The sequence below is a fragment of the Lissotriton helveticus genome, chromosome 3_2, assembly GCF_964261635.1.
Source record: "Lissotriton helveticus chromosome 3_2, aLisHel1.1, whole genome shotgun sequence".
Classification (NCBI taxonomy): domain Eukaryota; kingdom Metazoa; phylum Chordata; class Amphibia; order Caudata; family Salamandridae; genus Lissotriton; species Lissotriton helveticus.
In genome coordinates this window covers 385,225,527-385,250,066 of record NC_136062.1, presented here as the reverse complement: position 1 = coordinate 385,250,066, position 24,540 = coordinate 385,225,527, and the positions used below count along the sequence as shown (strand labels likewise).

General features: G+C 51.5%; 1 protein-coding gene across 1 annotated transcript in view; it reads right to left on the bottom strand.

The window, feature by feature from the left end:
- LMO2 (LIM domain only 2) overlaps positions 1-24,540 on the bottom strand; it is a 42,476-nt gene that overhangs the window by 8,885 nt on the left and 9,051 nt on the right. Inside the window, exon 2 of the mRNA XM_078684267.1 lies at positions 6,537-6,752. Within this exon, the coding sequence (XP_078540393.1) occupies positions 6,537-6,752 (216 nt within the window). The remainder of the gene's footprint in view (positions 1-6,536; positions 6,753-24,540) is intronic.

Sequence of the window (24,540 nt, the reverse complement as noted above, 5' to 3'; positions counted from 1 at the left end):
AATGTATTCTTCCGAAGGGAGGGCGTGTGGGGTGATAAAGTCAGTGATGTCTTCGCTGAATTTTGTACGGGGTCCTGGTGGCCTGTAGAGGAGGGTGCCCCTAAGTGTTGTCTTGGGGTCGGTGTAGATCTGGAAGTGAAGGTGTTCGGCGATAGCGAGGTTGTCATCTGAGCTGAGTCATAACGTCAAGCACTAAACTAACATCACCCACTTCGAAAATAAGGTAGGATTAGACACCACACTTCCACCCACAACACAACATCGAAAGCACATAAGGTGCACCGAATCTGTCGCCAAAGCAGGAGACTTTTGTACTTAGCTCATTGTCACCAGGTATACAGCCCAGGCTTCTAGTGGGTCAAAAAAAGATGTGGAAGAGGTGGCCTCACCCACATAATGTGGCATGCTTCATCATTGGGTACCTCATTCCACTATGGCAAGACAGTACTACTAAGGAGGACTCAAACCTGGATAATGGTTGAGTTCTTACAATATATTAGGTGTATGGACAAAACTGTGATCCAGCTATTAGATTAAAAATACCTTAGTATATACCAGAAGGTTATCTCATACATGGTGGTACCTTAGGTATGATAGAAAAAGGTAAACAGACCTATTGAATGTGTAGGGGTTTCATGGTCTGCCATATGTGGGAGGCTCACAGTGCCAATGAGTAGGAAAGCAGCATTCCACAACACGGTCAACGGATCCCCAGTTGAATTGTGTTAGTATGTCGATTATTGTTATATTAAGGGAAGAAAGATGTTTCGTACCTCTCCTTGCTTTAGCTTAGCGAGCTATGGTACAGGCAGAGAATTAGACATTATACTCAGTGGCGGTGCCTCCATGAGAGCAGAGGAGCACCTCCCCTCCGCTGGAGAGCAGGAAACATGAAAAATAAGATAGTAATGAACAGATTTATTAGCATTTTCTTTTTCGTGCTGGCAGCAGCCAAGTCTGAGGGCGGGGCAGCAGCAGGGAGGAATAGTGTGCATTTCAGCTTAAAGTGCGCATGTCACTTACCAGCTGTCTTGAGACGGCCAGCCTGACGTCCACACATTAAACACTCCAACCCAAGCTGTGTTAGAATGCTGGGTAGAGAGCAAGCTTAGACCCCCAGTGCTTTAAGAAGCGTCGAGCCAGCATGCTCCAGCAAATCCTGGTGCTTCTCTTATGCTGCCTGAGCAGCATTAGATAAGCATCTAGATTGGCATAGGAGAGTTGCTGGCAGGAGTTCTGGTTGCTTGTGCTGCCGAGATGTAGAGGAGCCCGAGCACAAGGCAGTATGTAAGTCAATCTTTTTATTTTTATAACCCCTTCACTGCTTCTGACGGCCAACGTCCGTTGCGCTCACTACCTCCGTAGTGCTGCGCACGTCTGTTGGCTGTCGCGGCCCCGCTCACTGCGCTAAACCGCCTCCGCGGTTAAGCGGTTAAAGTTTGTGTAAGTCACTGACAGGCACTGTGAAAGAATCGCAGTGCATTCAGTCTGAACTCCAGAGCTCTCCACCGTAGACCGTTATCAACACTATTTAAAACGGACCATGATTGTGAGCTTTAGCCTTGAGCCTAAGGGCCTTGCTAGTTTTTATCAGTGCTTGTTAGTGGGTTGTATATTTGCCCAATGCCCTACCAGTTTTGTTTGCCGCTCGCCGCCACTGATAATGGTATCATCAAAAATGCTGTAATGGATGGCCATAAACAAAAGGGTTTCTACTATTTGCCCTCCACAGGGATACTCATGGCAAAAAGTGTCATTGCTGAAGAAAGCAGCATAGTTGTGTTACAAAAGAGAGAGATCCGTGTTGCTCTTCAAATTATTTTATGATCCAAATAACAAAGAAAAGAAGGGAGGAGATTGCATCATTGCTCAATAAGCACTCACCTCACCTTGGTATTTTCTTTTGAACACATTCTTATCAAATGCATTCTGGCTGCTAACATAGAGCTAGGCTCTAAAATCCAAAATACTGACACTAGACTTACAGGTTGAGTAACTTAATAAAATTGCTAGACCTTGAAAGTGTACAACCCAACGGAAAAACCTTTCTAACTAATGGGCCTACTACGGGTGATGTGGAGAACCACTTAGTATTTCCACACTTGGAAGAACAGATACTTTGTGTATCAGCTCTTCTGAGTTGCTGGAATGCTGGGCATTTACAAGATGCTCCCTGAGAAATAACACACAGGAATCTGTTTTTCCATACCTCTTCCCACATATTATTCCCTATTTCCGGGGGATATTTTATCTGGACTTTTAACCCCTTCCATGCAGGGGTAATTCCCCTGCCGTGCTGTTGGGGCGCGCGCAGCGCCCCCATGCTCATGACGAGCTCAGCTCGTCATGAGTTACAGTGCTCGTGTGCTCATGACGAGCTGAGCTCGTCATGACCACAACCATTTCCGTGGAACCCTCAGCACAGCAGGGGAATTATCCCCGCATGCGAGCGTTCCACGGCTCATGACGAGCACCGTGCCTCATGACTAGCTGAGCTCATCATGAGCATGGAAGAGGTTAATCAATGTAGGATCGTTGCCTTCCACCTCCTCTTCCCTCTGACTAACCCTGAGTGCTCTCAAGCAATTGTTGCCTCCTGCGTAATCGTTGTGCGAATGATCAATCAAAAAAAAAATAGTACAGCCCCTATCGATAAAATGGGAAGTCATAATGCCTGATCACGATAGAAGGCTAACAGAGGAGTGCTGGAGATAGCGCTGGCTCTATTCAGGAGAACTGTTTTAATGACTGTATAGCACGCTCTACCATCTGTCTGCTATCTACCTGCTGATCACAGTTTTTAATATTAGCCAGTCATTGGTATTGGTATTAGAAGCGTCATCGTTCGGGTCGCACATAGATCTCTATAATAGAGCGGTACCTCGACCCAATAATAGAGCCATAGATGAAGTATGGTTTCCCAGAGTAAGGCATCATGTTACCAAAAGTAGATATGTTGTACAAATGCAGAGGTGACCAGTACGCAACCCAGGGTTGTCAATTTTCTTTAACCCAGAGGGAACATAGGGGCATATTACCAAGGGCCATTATCGCTGCCTTAGCGGGACTTTTTCCCGCTAAAGCGGTGATAATTTTATCGCCCTATTACCTAGCTGTCGCTAACACCAGTTAGCGACAGCTAGTAGGAGATAGCGATCATCTTGGGGCCCACTTTGCATGTCAGCGATATTTATCGCTAATGACATGCAAAGTGGGCGTGCCAAGATGTTAGCGACTGGAAACAGTCGCTAATATCGCTATCTCCAATTATCAACAAAGCCTTACAAAGCCTTACTTTTGGAAATATTCGCGCTTAGCGCGAATATCTCCAAAAGATAACGCCTGCCCAGAGCAGTTCTTAGCCATGTTATCCAATGGAAGGTGGATAACATGGCTAAGAGCATTGTCACGATAATGCATGAATATCGCTGATTTTTCAGCGGTATTCATGCATTTCGCAGGATTTTTACCGCTTTTGAAATAAACCTTGATAATATCAAGGTATCTCAGCGGTAAAAATCGTCGGAGCGCACCGATATGTTTTTAGCCGCTAACCATGCATAGCGATAATTATCGCTATTGCTTGGTAATATGCCCCATAGATTCATACCAAAAGCACCATTAGAGAACTTATTGAAATACCCTGAAAAAGCGAGTTGCGGCATCCACAGAAACATGATCTGCCAATGAGAAACTCAAGGCAGGCATGTTCGATCAAAGGTCTTTGATCGATGAACAAGGGAAGACAAAGTGATAAGCAACAAATGGTGCTCCTAAATGGAGTATATTCTATAAAAAAAAACCAGAATAGCATGTATTGTCACAGCTAGCTCCAGGCCTTAAGAGTGATTAGGTCTTTAATGGGCAATTTAATTTGTAGATGTTTGTGAAGTGAAATTTTGTTAAGTTTTTGATGATGAACAAGTGGTGCACGAGGCTTCATGTTGCAAGGGTTCCTGCGTTGGCGCCAGTGCTTAATTTGTAAAAAACAAAAGGGCCAGGGCTCTCATTTGGAGGCCACTGCAGATTCCACCACACATTACTTATTCCATGCTACCAATAGTAGTAACAACACAACTACTAAGCATCACATTCCTAGAAGTATGACAATTCAGACTATTCCAGGCACCCAAACCATTAAGTATGGCTTGGTCGGCAGGGAATAGTCCTTTTTAATGTGTACTCAATGATTAATTGACTGTTGTTGTGGCCATTTCAGACAGCTCCACCTTGTGGCAGACTGCCACAAGTGCCAGTGTTGACAATTAAGTGCCGGTACCGAGCACTGGAAACCACCGGCTCAAATTAAGCACTGTTTGGTGCTAGGCTGCCTGAAGTACTCCAACACTATGAGAGAGTAGTAGTATTCCATACCTTAGTGCGTATGGTGCATATCTGCTCATTCCCTTTACAAGCAACGTAGTGCAGCTAGTAGCCTTGCTTCGTAGCTTTGCAAGAAAGATCGATGAATCTAGCCAAGAGTCTTCAATCCAGAACGTCTGACTGTCTCAATGCTATTTGTCAATGGAAGGCTCCCCATTCTCTCTTGCGAAACTCAGTTACGAATCAAATCATCTACTTTCCTACTTACTCAGCGATTGGTCATCTACCTGTCCCTATACTATTTCCCTCTGACCATCTTCATGTATCACCACCAGCCATAAATCCTGGAGTACTCTTCAGCACAGCCTTGCACTTGGAATCGTTTATTAACATTGCACCTAAGGCTGCTGGTTTTGAAGTACTTGAACTCTGCAAAATCTGCCACAGGACAACCTTCCACACTCCCAGAGCAGTACTCTCAGCTCTTGCCTCTAACTGAGTTATTTCAACCAAATTTTGGATGGTCCCCCCTTTACTCATTGTAGCCTTTAAAGAAGTACTTAACTTTTCCATAAGTACTCTGTGTAACTTCCACAGACAGTGCCTGGCCTCTCAGTACTGGCTTCAAATCGGTTGGTACTCCACAAAATGTAAAGCTTTATAAAACTACTCTAATTGATGGCCATAAAATTAACTATGACCCACCTACCTATTGCAAATAATTACTAGATACTCACCATCAAGCAACCTCATATCATCAGTATAAACATTGCAGTCACTCTAAAATCTCCCTGTGCCACCTCCTTGGACTGCATCACTGGAAGGGTATGCACCCGAGTGTTGTCACCAGAATATTGATGGGCATAATATTATGGAGAAAATATAGAGAAAAAAAATATGGACAGGTAACCAAGTGTAGATTTTCTATATCTAGCTCCCCATATATATACCATGACGATATATATATAAATGACAGCACTGTTTGTGAAAAGAAATAAAGCTGCTTACTTCATCGCATTGTATGCGGCTCAATCCTTTCTCGGTGAAGGTCTTTGTGATTTTATATATATATATATATATATATATAATTCTTACACAATACAAGGTTGCGGAGACAGCATGCTCCTGAACGCAGGCAGGCTGTATGAGCACTGCTGGCGTTCAGGAGCGTGTTGCCTCCGAAACCTTGTCTGGTTTAGAATGTTTAATCAACGTGCCCACTGTCGCATCGCATCGCATCAAGAACAGAACAGACTGGAGACAAGGTACCCAAGCTAGTAGTTGGTAGTGGCGTGTAAGGGGCTACTAAAATTTCCGAGTATCAGTCTGAGGAGCGAGTCAGTATGGGTCTTAAAAGGGCTAAAGCTGGGGTGACATGCCTACCTTTGGGGTGTGCAGTCTCTGTTTCATTCTTCTCTCTAGCTGAAGTTGGTACTGGGGTGAATCTATTAGGTATTTGTTGTTGCAACTGAGCTTTTTGTTAGTGCTACGGATAGCCTTATACCGGCTATTAAAGGCCCTCTCCAGCGTTAAAGGCCCCGAGCCGAAGGCGAGGGCCTTCAACAAGGGAGAGGGACTTTAATAGCTGGTATAGCCCAGCTACGAAGGGCTATAAGGCTATTAGAACATTCTGCCACTAGAGGGCAGAATGTTCTAACAAAAAAGAACAAAGCCTCATGGGAGCGTGAGGGGACTGGAATCCCCTCAGGGTCCTTGAAACCTTTGTTCACAGCCAGAGCTGTGAACAAAGAAACATTGGAATGTTGGAGCTCCAGGCTTATACCAGCCATTATAAGCCCAGAGCACTTCATTGTTTTCAATGGAGCTCCCAACATTCCAATGTTCTAATAAGGTGCAATGCTCCATTTGCAGATCGCTTGGAACACGAAGTCTGACCACAGACTTGTGGTATCTGAGGATTATGAAAAACAGTTTGTTTTATAGGGGTTCATTTAAACCAGTAGAAGGAGATCTAATACTGACCCCTGGCTGACAAGTTCTCTAGTCAGTCAATGTTTGGTAAAGTGGAGACCCCGAGCAAGTGGTGAATATCTCCTGCACAGTCATGGACACCAAACCCATTCTTTTCACTACAGGAGCGCGCATGGGGCCACAGATAGATTGAAGATTGTAAGAGTGAGCCCTGAGGAAACCTGAAGTTGCCTGCATAGATGCAGCACACATTGGGCAGAGTGGGTGGGCATTACACATACCTGAGGTAGTCCCTCCTGCACAGCTTGCGGCCCAGCTTGTAGTACAGCCTCCGTCCCACCTCGCCGAGCCGGCATCCACACAGGTCACAGCTGAGGCAGTCCTCATGCCAGTACTGATCGATGGCCTTCAGGAAGTAGCGGTCGCCAATGCTCTGCTGGCACCCCCCGCATGTCAGCAGCGAAGGGGGGATCTGGAGCACTTCATCCACCGGCTCCCTAAGGATGAGGAGAGATAGTTACCCCAAGGAACACCACTGAAGCGGGACACAGACTCCCTTGCGAGAGCCCACAGAGACATGCACAACTTTTATCATAAATTAGATTAAATTTTAAGTGGAAATCTTTAGATCTCTCTTTCCTGCAACTGTCTTATACATTAAAACAACATGTGCTACTGGGGAGTAATAGTTTCAAATACATGTTTTTACACTACACAGGGGCCAAAACATAAGCTTTCACAATGTCAACCTTCCATATATATCTCCCTACTAACATTTCAGGTTGCACATATTCTCCCTCCCCAAACTCCTTCCCCTCCCCCACACCTTCATCTACCCCTAACTGGAATTACCATGTTAAATGAACCTCATCCTCAAATTTTTACAAAGTGAGTCCGACTGGGTTAGGAATTAAAAACACACTGGTATTTTCATAGGTAGAAATATATGTAAGGTCAAGATTCTGGTGGTCTATATTTTGGTATTTAATGGTCTAGTCGCAAAGGCATTTTGGAGTTTGTAAAGTTGGATTCCTGCAGCGCTCTTTTAAGTATTGCTACATGTCTCTGTGTATTATTCCCCAAAACATTTAAAACTGGATTGAAATACGAATATTAAGGGGATTTCCATATACAACTAGTACGAATAGAAAACTGTGCCCTATTTGCAGTTTTACTACTATGGAGTTGAACGTTTCAGGGCTGTCTCGCCAAGGCTTGTAAGAGTACGTAAAAGCATACTGGTGCAGTATTACGTCCTGTACTCATAAATGCCTCTGTGAATCGTCATTGATAGCATCACACAAAGCCCTATTAAATGCCCTCTGTAGGCTGTTTGCTAGCAGTGAACTGTGCTGTACTCCCATTCCTCTTGTATTCAGCACCCCCTCCCTAAGTGACAGTATACTCTTGTGTTATCATGCCTCTTGTATGACTCTTTGATTCTGTAAAGCGCACTGATACCCTAACGGGTCAAGTTCGCGCTCTATAAAACACTAAAATAAATAAATAAATAGATGTATTCAGCTGCACTGAGAGTACATGTATGTAGCCAGGGCAACAAGACAGTGTATATGAAACCAGACCAATAACAGTGTCTTCAATGCTTTTCAGACTAGTAGGACCTTAGCTAGAGACGTCCATTGCCCGGCCGACTATACTGGAAATCTTCAGTCCTTTCTTCTACAAAAAGAATAAAGGTTGCGTATAGACAATATGATTGGGTAGTACTTTCTCCTCCTGGTGTGACGTGACCTTGACGTTCACACTCTGTGTATAAAAGAAAGCCAGCGAAGAGACGTCATAGCGATGGAAATGGATGCCTTTTAAGTAATATCTAAGATGAGTGGTCGTATTTTGCATGGGTAGATAATTTCAATAATCAAAAAGACTGCCACCTACAATATTATTGACTTGCAACTAATATCTACCCATCAATTTATCTACATTGATAGAAGTGATACAACCCCAAATTACCTGCTTGCCACAAAATATGTTAGGACTAGAGACAGCGCATAAGATTAACCCAGCTCTAACTTGAGACAAGACCTCTTTGCAGAGACTTAAGATAAGCATAGTATGTTAGGTAGATATGAAGTATATATAGACATTCATGATATTATTGGTGTAGATGGTACTGGAGTAGCTATTCATGTAGCAGTCAATCAGTAGATTTGTAGAGCACTACTTGTCAACCACGAGGGTGTCCAAGCGCTGGATTTATATTTACATTTCAGCCTTAACCATTGGGTAGACTCATAACCCACCTTAGGGTTTATCACAGAGACCACAACCACCTGACCACATTCTGCTGGAATAAAAGGCAGCATTGAACGGAGCTGGAGTACCACGGAGTTCAAAGTGAACTTTGCCCAGCGATGGACTCTAAGGTTTGTGTCGTTCTTGGCAAACACAGTGCTGCGTAGGACGTAGAGGGAATGAATGGGTTAGCACCATGTCCCCCCATAGCACACAGGGTCTTCATTTCACCCATAGTGCAGCTATATATTATACCCATTAATAAATATGTGACATACTACACCTATTGAAAAGATTTTTACTATGTTCTTTAGTATAGTTGGCACCAAAGAAAAAGCTGGATACTACACCCAATAAGCTATACACTGCATATATTAATCACCTCTATATTGTATACCACACCCATTAATAAGTCTCACACTTGAACTATTAGCAATTTATTTAATACACCATTATTGAAGTCGATACTCCTCGTACTTATGGGTTAATGGTTTCCCCTACATCTGTTGACACGCTACAAATGACGCCTGTGAATGGGTGAAGTGCTACATGTGTTGTAGAGTTGGATGCTACAGTTATACATAAGCTGGTCCCCAGACCTGCTGAAGAACAGAAAAAATACACAAACTAGAAACTACCTCAGTTAGTTGTCTGGATGCTTCAACCCCTATAGAGATAAATGTTACACCCATTAATGACCAACCATGAGCTAACCATGACACGCCTTATTAAGCATGTTCTTATCGTCTTTTACAATGTATGATACTACACCGTTAAATATAAACATTAAATAGCGCTGTGCTGTGCCCATTAAGGAGCAAGGTAATGTGCACATAAAGAGCCCACCAGTTGGTTGCTACATTCATGGATGAGGTAGTGAGCTCAACCAATAATTGGATGGAAACTGCCACAAATAATGATGAGCTGGATACTGAACACAGAAGCACATTATTGACATACTGTAGTATATACTGTGGTTTAACAGGTAAGGCAGCGAGTCCTGCTGCCGTAACAGCTCGGTTCATCGGCCAGTCCTCACTGGGAACATATATACACTCCAATACACTCCACAGTAGTGGGTCAGATTAAAAGATTAGTTGGATGGAAGCTAGTCAGTACAATGATGCACCATAGGCTGGGAATTATCAAGGAAGAGTCACTGAGTTTGATGATATGGGGAAGAATTTATGGTCACCTCGTACAACACATTCCATATAGTGGCCTTGGTGAAGGACATATGGGACAGGAAGATTGTAAAATGCATGGACGCAAAAAATGCCAGCATGGCTTTGCTGTCCTAGAAAGGATAATTAGGTCATTGTGGGGTTTGAGCAGTGGAAGATGAGGGACCAGCCCATTTCAAATAGATACATCGCCCCAAGGACGGTGAAGTAGTTTGGACCACCAGTGGATATGGTCAGGCTACCACCCATCTGCACGTCATAAGGACACAGTGTTTCCAGGCCTGAGCTTGCCTCCAGTAGGTCATTGTTATCAGGAGGTCAATTACCTCAATAGAAGTAAATCAAGGCTATAACTCCCAGAACACATTTTCCCACCATTTTATTGGCTTAGATACAGGTTTATAGAGAACATGTTCACTAAGCATATTTGTTTAGTATCTTATTTCTAAAACTTAATAAAATGTAATGGCTACATGCTGACGTTTGTCACAGGTGTTTATCAGCGTTTGCAGGCCACTTATCCTTCTTAGCAGCATCATATTATGATGAAAGGGATATTCATAAAGTACTTTACCAATGTGACAATATGCTAGCACACCGGAAGTGACATGCTTATTTTTTTGCGCTAAAAGAGGATTTTCCTTTCTCTGAAATCTGTGGAGTGTCTCATGTTGTGGAACTCAGGGGCATATTACCAAGCAATAGCGATAATTATCGCTATTGCTTGGTTAGAGATAAAATGTTACCGCTAAGCTGCGGTGATTTTTATCGCAGATAAACCTTGGTATTACCAAGGTTTATCGCAAATGCGATAAAAAACGGCCACAATGCATGAATATCGCTGAAAAGTCAGCGATATTCATGCATTACCGAGCTAATGCTCTTAGCCATGTTATCCACCTCCCATTGGATAACATGGCTAAGAACTGCTCAGGGCAGGTGTTAGCTTTTGGAGATATTCGCGCTTAGCGCGAATATCTCCAAAAGTTGGTAATAGGAGATAGCGATGTTAGAGACTGTTTCCAGTCGCTAACATCTTGGCACGCCCACTTTGCACATCATTAGTGATAAATATCACTGACATGCAAAGTGGGGCCCAAGATGGTCGCTATCTCCTACTAGCTGTCGCTAACTGGTGTTAGCGACAGCTAGGTAATAGGGAGATAATTTTATCTCCGCTTTCTTGGCTTTTAAAGCCAAAAAAGCGGAGATAAACCCCCTTGATAATATGCCCCTCAGTTCTTGCCTTTATAATTGCTGTACTTAAACAAAAAAACTATCTTAGGCGAGACCTAAAAATGAGCCCCCGCAAGAAAGCAGTGAAAGAACACAGGGGCATATTATCAGGGGGGTTTATCTCCGCTTTTTTGGCTTTAAAAGCCAAAAAAGCGGAGATAAAATTATCTCCCTATTACCTAGCTGTCGCTAACACCAGTTAGCGACCGCTAGTAGGAGATAGCGACCATCTTGGGCCCCGCTTTGCATGTCAGTGATATTTATCACTAATGACATGCAAAGTGGGCGTGCCAAGATGTTAGCGACTGGAAACAGTCGCTAACATCGCTATCTCCTATTACCAACTTTTGGAGATATTCGCGCTAAAGCGCGAATATCTCCAAAAACTAACACCTGCCCTGAGCAGTTCTTAGCCATGTTATCCAATGAGAGGTGGATAACATGGCTAAGAGCATTAGCTCGGTAATGCATGAATATCGCTGACTTTTCAGCGATATTCATGCATGGCGGCCGTTTTTTATTGCATTTGCGATAAACCTTGATAATAGCAAGGTTTATCTGCGATAATTTCTGACGATGCTTAGCGGTAAAAAATTCGTTGCTAAGCATCGTTAGCGATAAATATCGCTTAACGTTGGTAATATGCCCCACAATTCATCTCATCAGAACCATGTGAGCCCAAACACAAGAATAGAGAAGAAAGGCGCAGAGAAGAAAGGCGCTAAATCAGGAGCACGCAACTGATGTAGGCAAAATAGTAGACTGGGAACTATAGAGCAGCACTGTAGAGCCAAGAGTCAACTCACTGTCTGGTGAGACCAGTGCTTAATTTGAGCCCGTGGTTTCCAGTTCAGCACTGGCACCTTACGTGTCAGTACCAGCGCTTTTTACAACCTACCATATGGTGGCGCTGTCTGTCTAATTTAGGTATGAGCACAACAACAGCAGTTTATTAATTCAATGTACATTAACAATGAATGATAGGTGACGTACAAGCCATTCTTATGTTTGGGGCATGAAATAATATACATTGTCACACTTGTAAATGTGTGACCTTAGCAGTTGTGTTGGTACTGTCACTGGCAGAGCTGGCAGGGGCAATGGTTGGTGCAAGCTGCAGTGTCCTCCTGACAAGGGTCCTAGCGCTTTTTATTTTACAGATAAAGCACTGGGTGTGACCTGTGTGAGGGACTAATATTATATTAGTAGACTGCATTGATACAGTCAGGAGGAGACCCCTAAGCGCCAGAGAGACAGGCATACAACCCACCACCGTGCAGGCCTCAGAAGCACGGATGCATTCTGGGTGAGGCAGACAGCACTGAAGGACAATGGCGCGCACGGGGGATTACAGGAAGGATGACAGGCCTCTGACATCATCCTGGCAGCCCTCCATCAGTGACCTCAGACAGGTCGGCGTCCTTCATGTCCCTCGGCGGGCCTGGAAGCACACAGTAATGACATTCCCCAGCGCCCGTCGTCCTGTCTGAAACCTATTGTCGGAAGCCGCGTACACACCGCTCCCCCGTGCGCCGGCCTCTTTTCAACCCGAGCTGCCGGGGTCTGTGTGCACGTCAGCTACGCATACACCATACCCTGACAATAGCTGGGCGTGTCAGAAGGGCAATTACTCACCCTCAACTGGAGCATCAAAAAACCACCAGGTGTACAGGCGGCGTGAAACCACCCTGCACCCCCATACTGCCTGCTGACACGGCGTGGGAGGAGGAGGGGGGTCAAGCCTGGTCATCTTTACCTAGGTACCTGTACCTTTGGATAATAAATAGGCTCAGAAACGACAAACCTGCAGTATGAAACGCTGTATTAAAAAGTTATATCTAATAGTACTGGTATCAATGAACATGGCTCAGCTCCGGCCTCTGAGCGCAACAACAAATGATTATTAATTAAAATAAGAATTGAGAGCATAAGCGGCTCTGCTGGAGTCGCGAGCAGCCTGGGGTTTCCTGAACTCGAAGGGGTCTCCCTAACCGCTTGACTCTCCCAACAGACACGGTATGCGGCAGCGCGGTGTGGAATAGCACGGCTGTAGTCGTGCATGGGTACTTTATATACTATAGGTTATGCAATGGATTGCAAAGAGCGGTTATGCTATTGCATGTTATAGTACTGAATAGTGTGCCGTGCTAATGGTATTTTGTGTCTGATATGGTGTGTACTGTCATGTATGACTATGCTATGACATGTCATACGTTACGTGCAGGTACCCACCACCCTCCTGCAGCTCTGTGTTTGCCTCACCCCAGGATCCGCGTCCCCTGTGCCCTCTCTGCTTGAAACGGGCAGGAGCACATGGCACTTCCACGAACAAGGTTCACTAGAGCTCCAGATGGACCAAAAACACACGCGCGCTCCTGGTGCAGCGCAGATGTGTACAATAGACCCCGTCAGAAATATGTACATATTGTTGCTGATGCAGTGAAGGAACTGGGGGGGCCCATTACAGGTGCCAAAGGCATTCTGTACGTTAACCGCAAGTGGAGAGAGAACCGGGGCTACACGGAGAGACTGTACGGTCATAAGCACACTCTCACTCCGAGGGCTCCTACTGCATAAGCACACGCTCACTCCGAGGGCCCCCACTGCAGAAGCACACGCTCACTCTGAGGGCCCCCACTGCATAAGCACACGCTCACTCCGAGGGCTCCTACTGCATAAGCACACGCTCACTCCGAGGGCCCCCACTGCAGAAGCACACGCTCACTCTGAGGGCCCCCACTGCATAAGCACACGCTCACCCCGAGGGCTCCTACTGCATAAGCACACGCTCACTCCGAGGGCCCCCACTGCAGAAGCACACGCTCACTCTGAGGGCCCCCACTGCATAAGCACACGCTCACTCCGAGGGCTCCTACTGCATAAGCACACGCTCACTCTGAGGGCCCCCACTGCATAAGCACACGCTCACTCCGAGGGCTCCTACTGCATAAGCACACGCTCACTCCGAGGGCTCCTACTGCATAAGCACACGCTCACTCTGAGGGCCCCCACTGCATAAGCACACGCTCACTCTGAGGGCCCCCACTGCATAAGCACACGCTCACTCCGAGGGCTCCTACTGCATAAGCACACGCTCACTCCGAGGGCTCCTACTGCATAAGCACACGCTCACTCTGAGGGCCCCCACTGCATAAGCACACGCTCACTCCGAGGGCTCCTACTGCATAAGCACACGCTCACTCCGAGGGCTCCTACTGCATAAGCACACGCTCACTCCGAGGGCTCCTACTGCATAAGCACACGCTCACTCTGAGGGCCCCCACTGCATAAGCACACGCTCACTCCGAGGGCTCCTACTGCATAAGCACACGCTCACTCCGAGGGCTCCTACTGCATAAGCACACGCTCACTCTGAGGGCCCCCACTGCATAAGCACACGCTCACTCCGAGGGCTCCTACTGCATAAGCATACTCTCACTCCAGCGACCCCACTGCATAAGCACACTCTCACTCTGAGGGCCCCACTGCATAAGCACACGCTCACTCCGAGGGCTCCTACTACATAAGCACACGCTCACTCCGAGGGCTCCTACTGCATAAGCATACTCTCACTCCAGCGACCCCACTGCATAAGCACTCTCTCACTCCGAGGGCCCCACTGCATAAGCACACTCTCACTCCAGCGACCCCACTGCATAAGCACACTCTCACTCCAGCGACCCCACTGCATAAGCACACTCTCACTCAGAGGGCTCCTACTGCATAAGCACACGCTCACTCTGAGGGCCCCCACTGCATAAGCAAACGCTCACTCCGAGGGCTCCTACTGCATAAGCATACTCTCACTCCATCGACCCCACTGCATAAGCACACTCTCACTCCGAGGGCCCCACTGCATAAACACACGCTCACTCCGAGGGCTCCTACTGCATAAGCATACTCTCCAGCGACCCCACTGAATAAGCACACTCTCACTCCGAGGGCCCCACTGCATAAGCACACGCTCACTCCGAGGGCTCCTACTGCATAAGCACACGCTCACTCCGAGGGCTCCTACTGCATAAGCATACTCTCACTCCAGCGACCCCACTGCATAAGCACACTCTCACTCCGAGGGCCCCACTGCATAAGCACACTCTCACTCCAGCGACCCCCCTGCATAAGCACACTCTCACTCCAGCGACCCCACTGCATAAGCACACTCTCACTCAGAGGGCTCCTACTGCATAAGCACACGCTCACTCTGAGGGCGCCCACTGCATATGCACACTCTCACTCCGAGGGCCCCACTGCATAAGCACACTCTCACTCCAGCGACCCCACTGCATAAGCACACTCTCACTCCGAGGGCCCCCGCTGTATAAGCACACTCTCACTCCGAGGGCTCCTACTGCATAAGCACACGCTCACTCTGAGGGCGCCCACTGCATATGCACACTCTCACTCCGAGGGCCCCACTGCATAAGCACACTCTCACTCAGAGGGCCCCCACTGCTTATGCACACTCTCACTCCGAGGGCCCCCACTGCATATGCACACTCTCACTCCGAAGGCCCCCGCTGCATAAGCACACTCTCACTCAGAGAGCCCCCACTGCATATGCACACTCTCACTCCGAGGGCCCCACTGCATAAGCACACTCTCACTCCAGCGACCCCACTGCATAAGCACACTCTCACTCCAGCGACCCCACTGCATAAGCACACTCTCACTCAGAGGGCTCCTACTGCATAAGCACACGCTCACTCTGAGGTCCCCCACTGCATAAGCACACGCTCACTCCGAGGGCTCCTACTGCATAAGCATACTCTCACTCCATCGACCCCACTACATAAGCACACTCTCACTCCGAGGGCCCCACTGCATAAACACACGCTCACTCCGAGGGCTCCTACTGCATAAGCATACTCTCCAGCGACCCCACTGCATAAGCACACTCTCACTCCGAGGGCCCCACTGCATAAGCACACGCTCACTCCGAGGGCTCCTACTGCATAAGCACACGCTCACTCCGAGGGCTCCTACTGCATAAGCATACTCTCACTCCAGCGACCCCACTGCATAAGCACACTCTCACTCTGAGGGCCCCACTGCATAAGCACACTCTCACTCCAGCGACCCCACTGCATAAGCACACTCTCACTCAGAGGGCTCCTACTGCATAAGCACACTCTCACTCTGAGGGCGCCCACTGCATATGCACACTCTCACTCCGAGGGCCCCACTGCATAAGCACACTCTCACTCCAGCGACCCCACTGCATAAGCACACTCTCACTCCGAGGGCCCCCGCTGTATAAGCACACTCTCACTCCGAGGGCTCCTACTGCATAAGCACACGCTCACTCTGAGGGCGCCCACTGCATATGCACACTCTCACTCCGAGGGCCCCACTGCATAAGCACACTCTCACTCAGAGGGCCCCCACTGCTTATGCACACTCTCACTCCGAGGGCCCCCACTGCATATGCACACTCTCACTCCGAGGGCCCCCGCTGCATAAGCACACTCTCACTCAGAGAGCCCCCACTGCATATGCACACTCTCACTCCGAGGGCCCCCACTGCATAAGCATACTCTCTCTCCAGCGACCCCACTGCATAAGCACACTCTCACTCAGAGGGTCCCCACTGCTTATGCACACTCTCACTCCGAGGGCCCCCACTGCATATGCACACTCTCACTCCGAGGGCCCCCGCTGCATAAGGACACTCTCACTCAGAGAGCCCCCACTGCATATGCACACTCTCACTCCGAGGGCCCCCACTGCATAAGCATACTCTCACTCCAGCGACCCCTCTGCATAAGCACACTCTCACTCAGAGGGCCCCCGCTGCATAAACACACTCTCACTCCGAGGGCTCCTACTGCATAAGCACACTTTCACTCAGAGGGCCCCCGCTGCATATGCACTCTCTCACTCCGAGAGCCAACTGCATAAGCACACTCTCACTTCGAGGGCCCCCAATGCATATGCACACTCTCACTCCGAGGGCCCCCAATGCATATGCACACTCTCACTCAGAGGGCCCCCGCTGCATATGCACTCTCTCACTCCGAGGGCCCCCAATGCATATGCACACTCTCACTCCGAGGGCCCCACTGCATAAGCACAGTCTCACTCCGAGGGCCCCCAATGTATATGCACACTCTCACTCAGAGGGCCCCCAATGCATATGCACACTCTCACTTCGAGGGCCCCCAATGCATATGCACACTCTCACTTCGAGGGCCCCCAATGCATATGCACACTCTCACTCCAGCGGCCCCACTTCATAAGCACACTCTCACTCAGAGGGCCCCCAATGCATATGCACACTCTCACTCCGAGGGCCCCCAATGCATATGCACACTCTCACTCCGAGGGCCCCCAATGCATATGCACACTCTCACTCCAAGGGCCCCCAATGCATATGCACACTCTCACTCCGAGGGCCACACTGCATAAGCACAATCTCACTCCGAGGGCCCCCAATGTATATGCACACTCTCACTCCAGTGGCCCCACTGCATAAGCACTGTCTCACTCCGAGGGCCCCCAATGTATATCCACACTCTCACTCCGAGGCCCACAATGCATATGCACATTCTCACTCCGAGGGCCCCCAATGCATATGCACACTCTCACTCCGAGGGCCCCCAATGCATATGCACACTCTCACTCCTGCGGCCCCACTGCATAAGCACACTCTCACTCAGAGGGCCCCCAATGCATATGCACACTCTCAATCCGAGGGCCCCACTGCATAAGCACAGTCTCACTCCGAGGGCCCCCAATGTATATGCACACTCTCACTCCAGCGGCCCTACTGCATAAGCACACTCTCACACCGAGGGCCCCACTGCATAAGCACAGTCTCACTCCGAGGGCCCCCAATGTATATGCACACTGTCGGACAGGCCACATGAAGGGCTCGCTCCCTCCCCGCAGGACAGGGCCCGGGCCACCGTCAGCACCATTGCCCGGCCCAGCCGCCATCTTGGACACGGCACCACGCGGCCGTGCGGCCTCAGCCCGACCCCAACCCTGGGCCTGGCCAGGCCCCGACATCCCGGCACCACCCTCCACCCAGGAGGTGAACGGCCCACTTGGCAGGTCAATGGGAGTACGAAGTGTCGATGGCTCTCCCCCGCCAGGTGCCGAGCACCCCCAGCCTCCTCGGGCGCTGGCTCCACCCCCCTGCTGGGTGTCTGGACTCCCTCATCCCAGACCTCCCGACCTCCAAGAGCGAGGGTCCGGACATCAAAGGGCGCCAGACCTATAACGGAGGCAGCCCCAGGACAGGAAGGCAGTTGTATCCTGGAGTCGAGAGACACCGCGACGAACTCATCCTTGACGGACTGCTGGCGCTGCCACAGCCCTGCCTTGTGAACTATTGTCCTGCCTGCTGGCGCTGCCGCGGCCCTCTGCAACCTTCATCCTCGTTGGGACCTGCTGGCGCTGCCGCGGCCCGTTGTAACCTTCATCCTCGTGGGACCTGCTGGCGCTGCCGCGGCCCGTTGCAACCTGCATTCTCGTGGGACCTGCTGGCGCTGCCGCGGCCCGTTGTAACCTTCATCCTCGTGGGACCTGCTGGCGCTGCCGCGGCCCGTTGCAACCTGCATTCTCGTGGGACCTGCTGGCGCTGCCGCGGCCCGTTGTAACCTTCATCCTCGTTGGGACCTGCTGGCGCTGCCGCGGCCCGTTGCCACCTACGACCTCTTCGGGACCTGCCGGCGCTGCCGCGGTCTGACCCCTCCGAACACCGAGCTCGAGGATTGTGAGCCATCACCGTTACACCCCCGTACCCGTGGGTACCCAGACTGTCCCGCTACCCCCTTCCCCTACTAGAGACTAGAATTGAGAGGATCATCGTGTCCTGATTGCCTTGTATCGTACCACTCTACTCCCAGAAGTGCCTATAAAAGGTGTTACCCTGAACTTTGTGTGGTGTCCATCTGTGGGGGGGAAGTTACCTGTCTGTGCGATCACTGTGCTCGGCCGACCCTCCAGGTCCCCGTCTAACATTGGTGGCCAGCGGCGCGATCCGAACCAACGCGTACCGTACAGACAGTAACTCACCCTACGACTAAAACCACAATGACGACCAAAGAGAGCGGATCGGCGGAGAAGTTCCAGATGGAAAAGCTGGAAGAATACAACCACCGAGAGCTCAAACAATTTTGCATGGACTTAGGCATTGCTACCACCGGGCTAAGCACAAAAGAAGACTTCAAAAACGCCCTAGAGGCCTGGACAGAGACAAATACCGCAACCCCCCGGGACCCCGCAGCCCCGGAAGTCAACACCACCCGGACGGAGGAACGGAGAACAGGCCCCTCCCATGAAGAGATCCAAGAGCGGGAAAAAAATAGATTACACGAGTTAGACTTGGCACGACTCAGATTAGACGGAGAATTGAAACTGGCGGAACAAAAAATAAACTTAGAACACTTACGGCTCAGAGAAGAGCGAGAGGAAAAACAGAGACAGAGAGACCTCGAAGAAAAAAGACTGGCATACGAGCACGAGTGCAAACTAGCGGAGATAGAAATGCGCAAACTGAACAAAAACCTAGGGGTGCCCGAGCAACCGCACTCCCCGGGTCCTACCGAGCAGAAGGTCCACATCCCCAAGGATGTGGTCCGAGAATATCACCGGAACGACGACATACAGCAGTGGTTCAAGGCCTATGAGATTGCCATGACCGCCCACCGGGTCGCTCGAAGTGACTGGGGAGCCGGTCTATGGGGGAGATTCGTCAACGAGGGTCGTGATGCCCTGCTGCAGCTTCCGGACCATCAAATGACGTCCTATGACCACATGAAGGCCGCCCTCCTCAGTCGATATGGACTTACACCCGAAATGTACCGCCAGAGGTTCCGCAACTGCACCAGGATCCCAGGTACGACGTGGTTGGAATACGTGAACTATTTCAGCTGAGCCTTCGAGGGGTGGATCAAGGGTAACAACGTAACCACTTACGAACAACTCTTCAATCTCATTGTGTGGGAGCACCTCTCCAACAACTGCTTTGTCGAGCTCAGGCAGCACCTCCTCGACAGTAAATTGACTGAACCCCGGCAGCTCGCCACCGAGGCTGACCGGTGGGAGAGCACCCGAGTGGCCCGGAGTGGGCCGAATGAGCAGAACAGAACCAACCAAGGTCACCATCGTCCCCGAGGAGGAGGAGGAGGCCCGGGCCGGGGCAGAGACGCCGCCCCGGCCGCACCCACTAACGCCACCCCGGCCCCAGCAGGCCGGGGAAACCCCCCGATGCGCCCGGGGTTCCGAGCTAACGTGACGTGTCATTGATGCCAGCGAGTCGGCCACTATGCCAGTGACCCGACCTGCCCGAAGAACCAGGCCCCCGGGCCCCGCCAGATGGCGGCTGCCGCCCTGGGAGAAGAACAAGTCTCCGAAGACACGGAGACCTATGAGTCGGAGCAGTTCGAGTGGGAACCCGCCGCCATGACCCTGGCATGCCTAGGAGGAAGAGACATGGTCCCGCGGACTCCCCTGCCCGCCAACACTCGGAAGTACAGCCAATGGGTGAGCATCAATGGGCGCAAGGCCGAGGCCCTGCGTGACACCGGGGCCAGTGTGACGGCCGTCCGCTGTCACCTGGTGACCCCAGAACAAATCCTACCAAACGTACTTTGCCCCGTCCGATCGGCAGATAACTCGGAGAGCCTGTGTCGGATGGCCTGCGTCCCCTTCGAATGGGGAGGAGTGTCCGGCATGCTGAAAGTAACTGTCCGTGACGATGCCCCCGTAGACTGCCTCCTGGGGAACGATCTCGAGAGCTCCCCGTGGGCCGCTGTGGAAAGAAGAGAGCATCTGGGGATGTTGGGTCTCCCGGACTGGGCGTGCGTAACCACCCGGTCCATGGCCACCCGCACCATCCCTAGACCAGAAGAACCAGAATGGGCAGCACCTCCGCCCTCGATCACTCCAGAAGAAGACTTCCTCCAGACCGACCACCCGGACCCCACCCCAGAGGGGTCCACACAGCCCCCCGAGCTTCCCGACCTGGCTCAGTGGCGTCAAGAAGGGGGGCCCACCCAGGAACAATTCCGGCAGGAGCAAAAGACCTGCCCCTCCCTCGAGGGATTGCGACAGCAAGCGCTCGCCCAGAGCCAAGGAGACACCACCGGGGCCCACTGGGTTTATTGGGACAATGATCTCTTGTACAGCGAACAGAAAATCGCAGAACTGGGGGCCGGGCGAGTGCTGGTGGTGCCCCTCCACTTCAGAGACTTCCTGTTGAACCTAGCCCATGATGTCCCCCTGGCCGGGCACCTGGGCCAAGACAAGACCTACCACCGCCTGGTGACTCACTTTTTTTGACCCAAAATGAGAAATGACGTATCCAACCATTGCCGGTCCTGCCCGACCTGCCAGGCCAGTGGGAAGAGCGGCCGCAAACTCAAGGCACCCCTACAACCATTCCCCGTGGTGACCACCCCGTTCGAAAGGGTGGGAATAGACATTGTGGGGCCCCTGGACCCCCGAACAGCACAGGGACATCGCTTCATCCTGGTCCTGGTGGATCACGCTACCCGCTATCCTGAGGCGGTCCCCCTTCGTACGATAACAGCCCCAGTAGTGGGTCGAGCCTTGATGGGGATCTTCTCTCGAGTGGGCTTCCCCCGGGAAGTCGTCAGCGACAGGGGTACGAACTTTATCTCAAAATACATGAAGTCCCTCTGGCAACAGTGTGGGGTCACCTACCGATTCACGACCCCCTATCACCCTCAAGGGAACGGACTGGTTGAGCGGTTCAACCGCACGCTCAAAGGGATGATTGGGGGGTTGGAAGAGCCCCTCCGTCGCCAGTGGGATGTGCTACTACCGTGCCTTCTCTTTGCCTACCGAGAAGTCCCCCAGAAGTCCCTCGGCTTCAGCCCTTTCGAACTCTTGTATGGACACCCGGTGCGAGGCCCGCTCAGCCTAGTCAAAGAAGGCTGGGAAATGCCCCCTCTAAAGAACCCTCCAGATGTTTTCAAGTACCTCCTAACCCTCCGCAACCAGACCAGAAGGTTCAGAGAGATGGCAAAAGCAAACCTGGAGGCCAGTCAGGAGGACATGAAAAGGTGGTACGATCAAAATGCATCCTCCATCGAATTTGAACCCGACCAACAAGTGTGGGTAATGTCTCCCACCGAACCATGCGCCCTGCAAGACAAATGGACGGGGCCCTTCAAAGTAATCGAGCGCAAGAGCCCTGTCACCTATCTCATCGATATGGAATCTTCCCGAAACCCTCTCCGGGTCCTCCACGCTAATAGACTGAAACCCCACTTTGTACGCTCCGAACTCAGTCTCCTGATGGCAACCGACAATGGAACCGAGGAGGACTCCGAACCCCTTCCTGACCTCCTACGGTCACGGGAGAAGGACGGCTCCGTGGACGGGGTCCGACTCTCGGAGGCCCTCACCCTGGAACAGCGCCAAGACTGCCGAGTCCTCCTGCTCCAGTTCTCCACCCTGTTCTCCCTCACCCCAGGGGTCACCCCCTGGTGCTTACACGACGTGGACACTGGAGACAGTCCCCCTATCCGCCATCGGGCCTACCGCGTACCAGATCGGGTACGGGCCTGCATCCAAGAGGAGGTGGCCAAGATGCTCACACTCGGGATCATCGAGCCCTCAGACAGCCCCTGGGCCAGCCCAGTGGTACTGGTCCCCAAAGCGGCCGCCCCCGGCGCCACGCCGGAGCTCCGGTTCTGCGTCGACTACCGGGGCTTGAATGCGGTCACCAGAACAGACGCACACCCCATCCCCCGAGCAGATGAACTAATCGACCGCATGGGAGCTGCCCGCTACCTCAGCATCTTCGACCTGACAGCGGGCTACTGGCAGATCGGTCTCACACCCCGGGCCCAAGAACGATCGGCATTCTCTACCCCTGATGGCCACTATCACTTCAAGGTCATGCCATTCGGCATGAAGAATGCGCCAGCAACATTTCAGCGGCTAGTAAACCAGGTCCTGGCAGGACTCGAAGGATTCAGCGCCGCCTACCTGGACGATATCGCTGTGTACAGCCACCACTGGTCCGACCACCGCCACCACCTCCGAGAGGTGCTACAGGCCCTCCAACGAGCTGGCCTCACGATCAAGGCCAGCAAATGCCAAATTGGCCAGGGGTCCGTGACCTATCTCGGGCACCAGGTGGGAAGCGGTCTGGTGGCCCCTCTGCAACTCAAGATCGCTGCCATCCAGTCGTGGCAGTCCCCCATCACCCAGACCGAGGTCCGCGCCTTCTTGGGACTCACAGGCTACTACCGACGGTTCGTGAGGGACTATGGCAGCATCGTAGGGCCCCTCACGGAACTCACCTCCAAAAACCAACCAAAGAAGGTCAACTGGACCCCAGACTGTCAAGCGGCCTTCGAGAAGCTGAAGGCCGCCATGTGCTCCGCCCCGGTGCTCCAGGCCCCCGACTACAGCCGGGAATTTATCGTCCAAACAGATGCCTCCGACCATGGCGTTGGGGCAGTCCTTTCCCAGCTGAACCCCGAAGGACTTGACCAGCCAGTGGCTTTCATCAGCAGACGGCTCCTGGCCCGAGAACGACGCTGGAGCACCATCGAGAGGGAGGCCTTCGCCGTGGTGTGGGCCCTCAAAAAGCTCCGGCCTTATCTCTTCGGCACCCACTTCCGGGTCCAGACCGATCATCGACCCCTGCAATGGCTCATGCAGATGCGGGGGGAAAACCCGAAACTACTACGTTGGTCCATCTCCCTGCAGGGGATGGACTTCACTGTGGAACATCGACCCGGCCAAGACCACGCCAACGCGGATGGCCTGTCCCGCTTTTTCCGCCTCGACGAGGAAAGTCCCCAAGAAGATGGGTGACTCTCCCCGCCTTCAGCTGGGGGGGACGCATGTTGGACAGGCCACATGAAGGGCTCGCTCCCTCCCCGCAGGACAGGGCCCGGGCCACCGTCAGCACCATTGCCCGGCCCAGCCGCCATCTTGGACACGGCACCACGCGGCCGTGCGGCCTCAGCCCGACCCCAACCCTGGGCCTGGCCAGGCCCCGACATCCCGGCACCACCCTCCACCCAGGAGGTGAACGGCCCACTTGGCAGGTCAATGGGAGTACGAAGTGTCGATGGCTCTCCCCCGCCAGGTGCCGAGCACCCCCAGCCTCCTCGGGCGCTGGCTCCACCCCCCTGCTGGGTGTCTGGACTCCCTCATCCCAGACCTCCCGACCTCCAAGAGCGAGGGTCCGGACATCAAAGGGCGCCAGACCTATAACTGAGGCAGCCCCAGGACAGGAAGGCAGTTGTATCCTGGAGTCGAGAGACACCGCGACGAACTCATCCTTGACGGACTGCTGGCGCTGCCACAGCCCTGCCTTGTGAACTATTGTCCTGCCTGCTGGCGCTGCCGCGGCCCTCTGCAACCTTCATCCTCGTTGGGACCTGCTGGCGCTGCCGCGGCCCGTTGTAACCTTCATCCTCGTGGGACCTGCTGGCGCTGCCGCGGCCCGTTGCAACCTGCATTCTCGTGAGACCTGCTGGCGCTGCCGCGGCCCGTTGTAACCTTCATCCTCGTGGGACCTGCTGGCGCTGCCGCGGCCCGTTGCAACCTGCATTCTCGTGGGACCTGCTGGCGCTGCCGCGGCCCGTTGTAACCTTCATCCTCGTTGGGACCT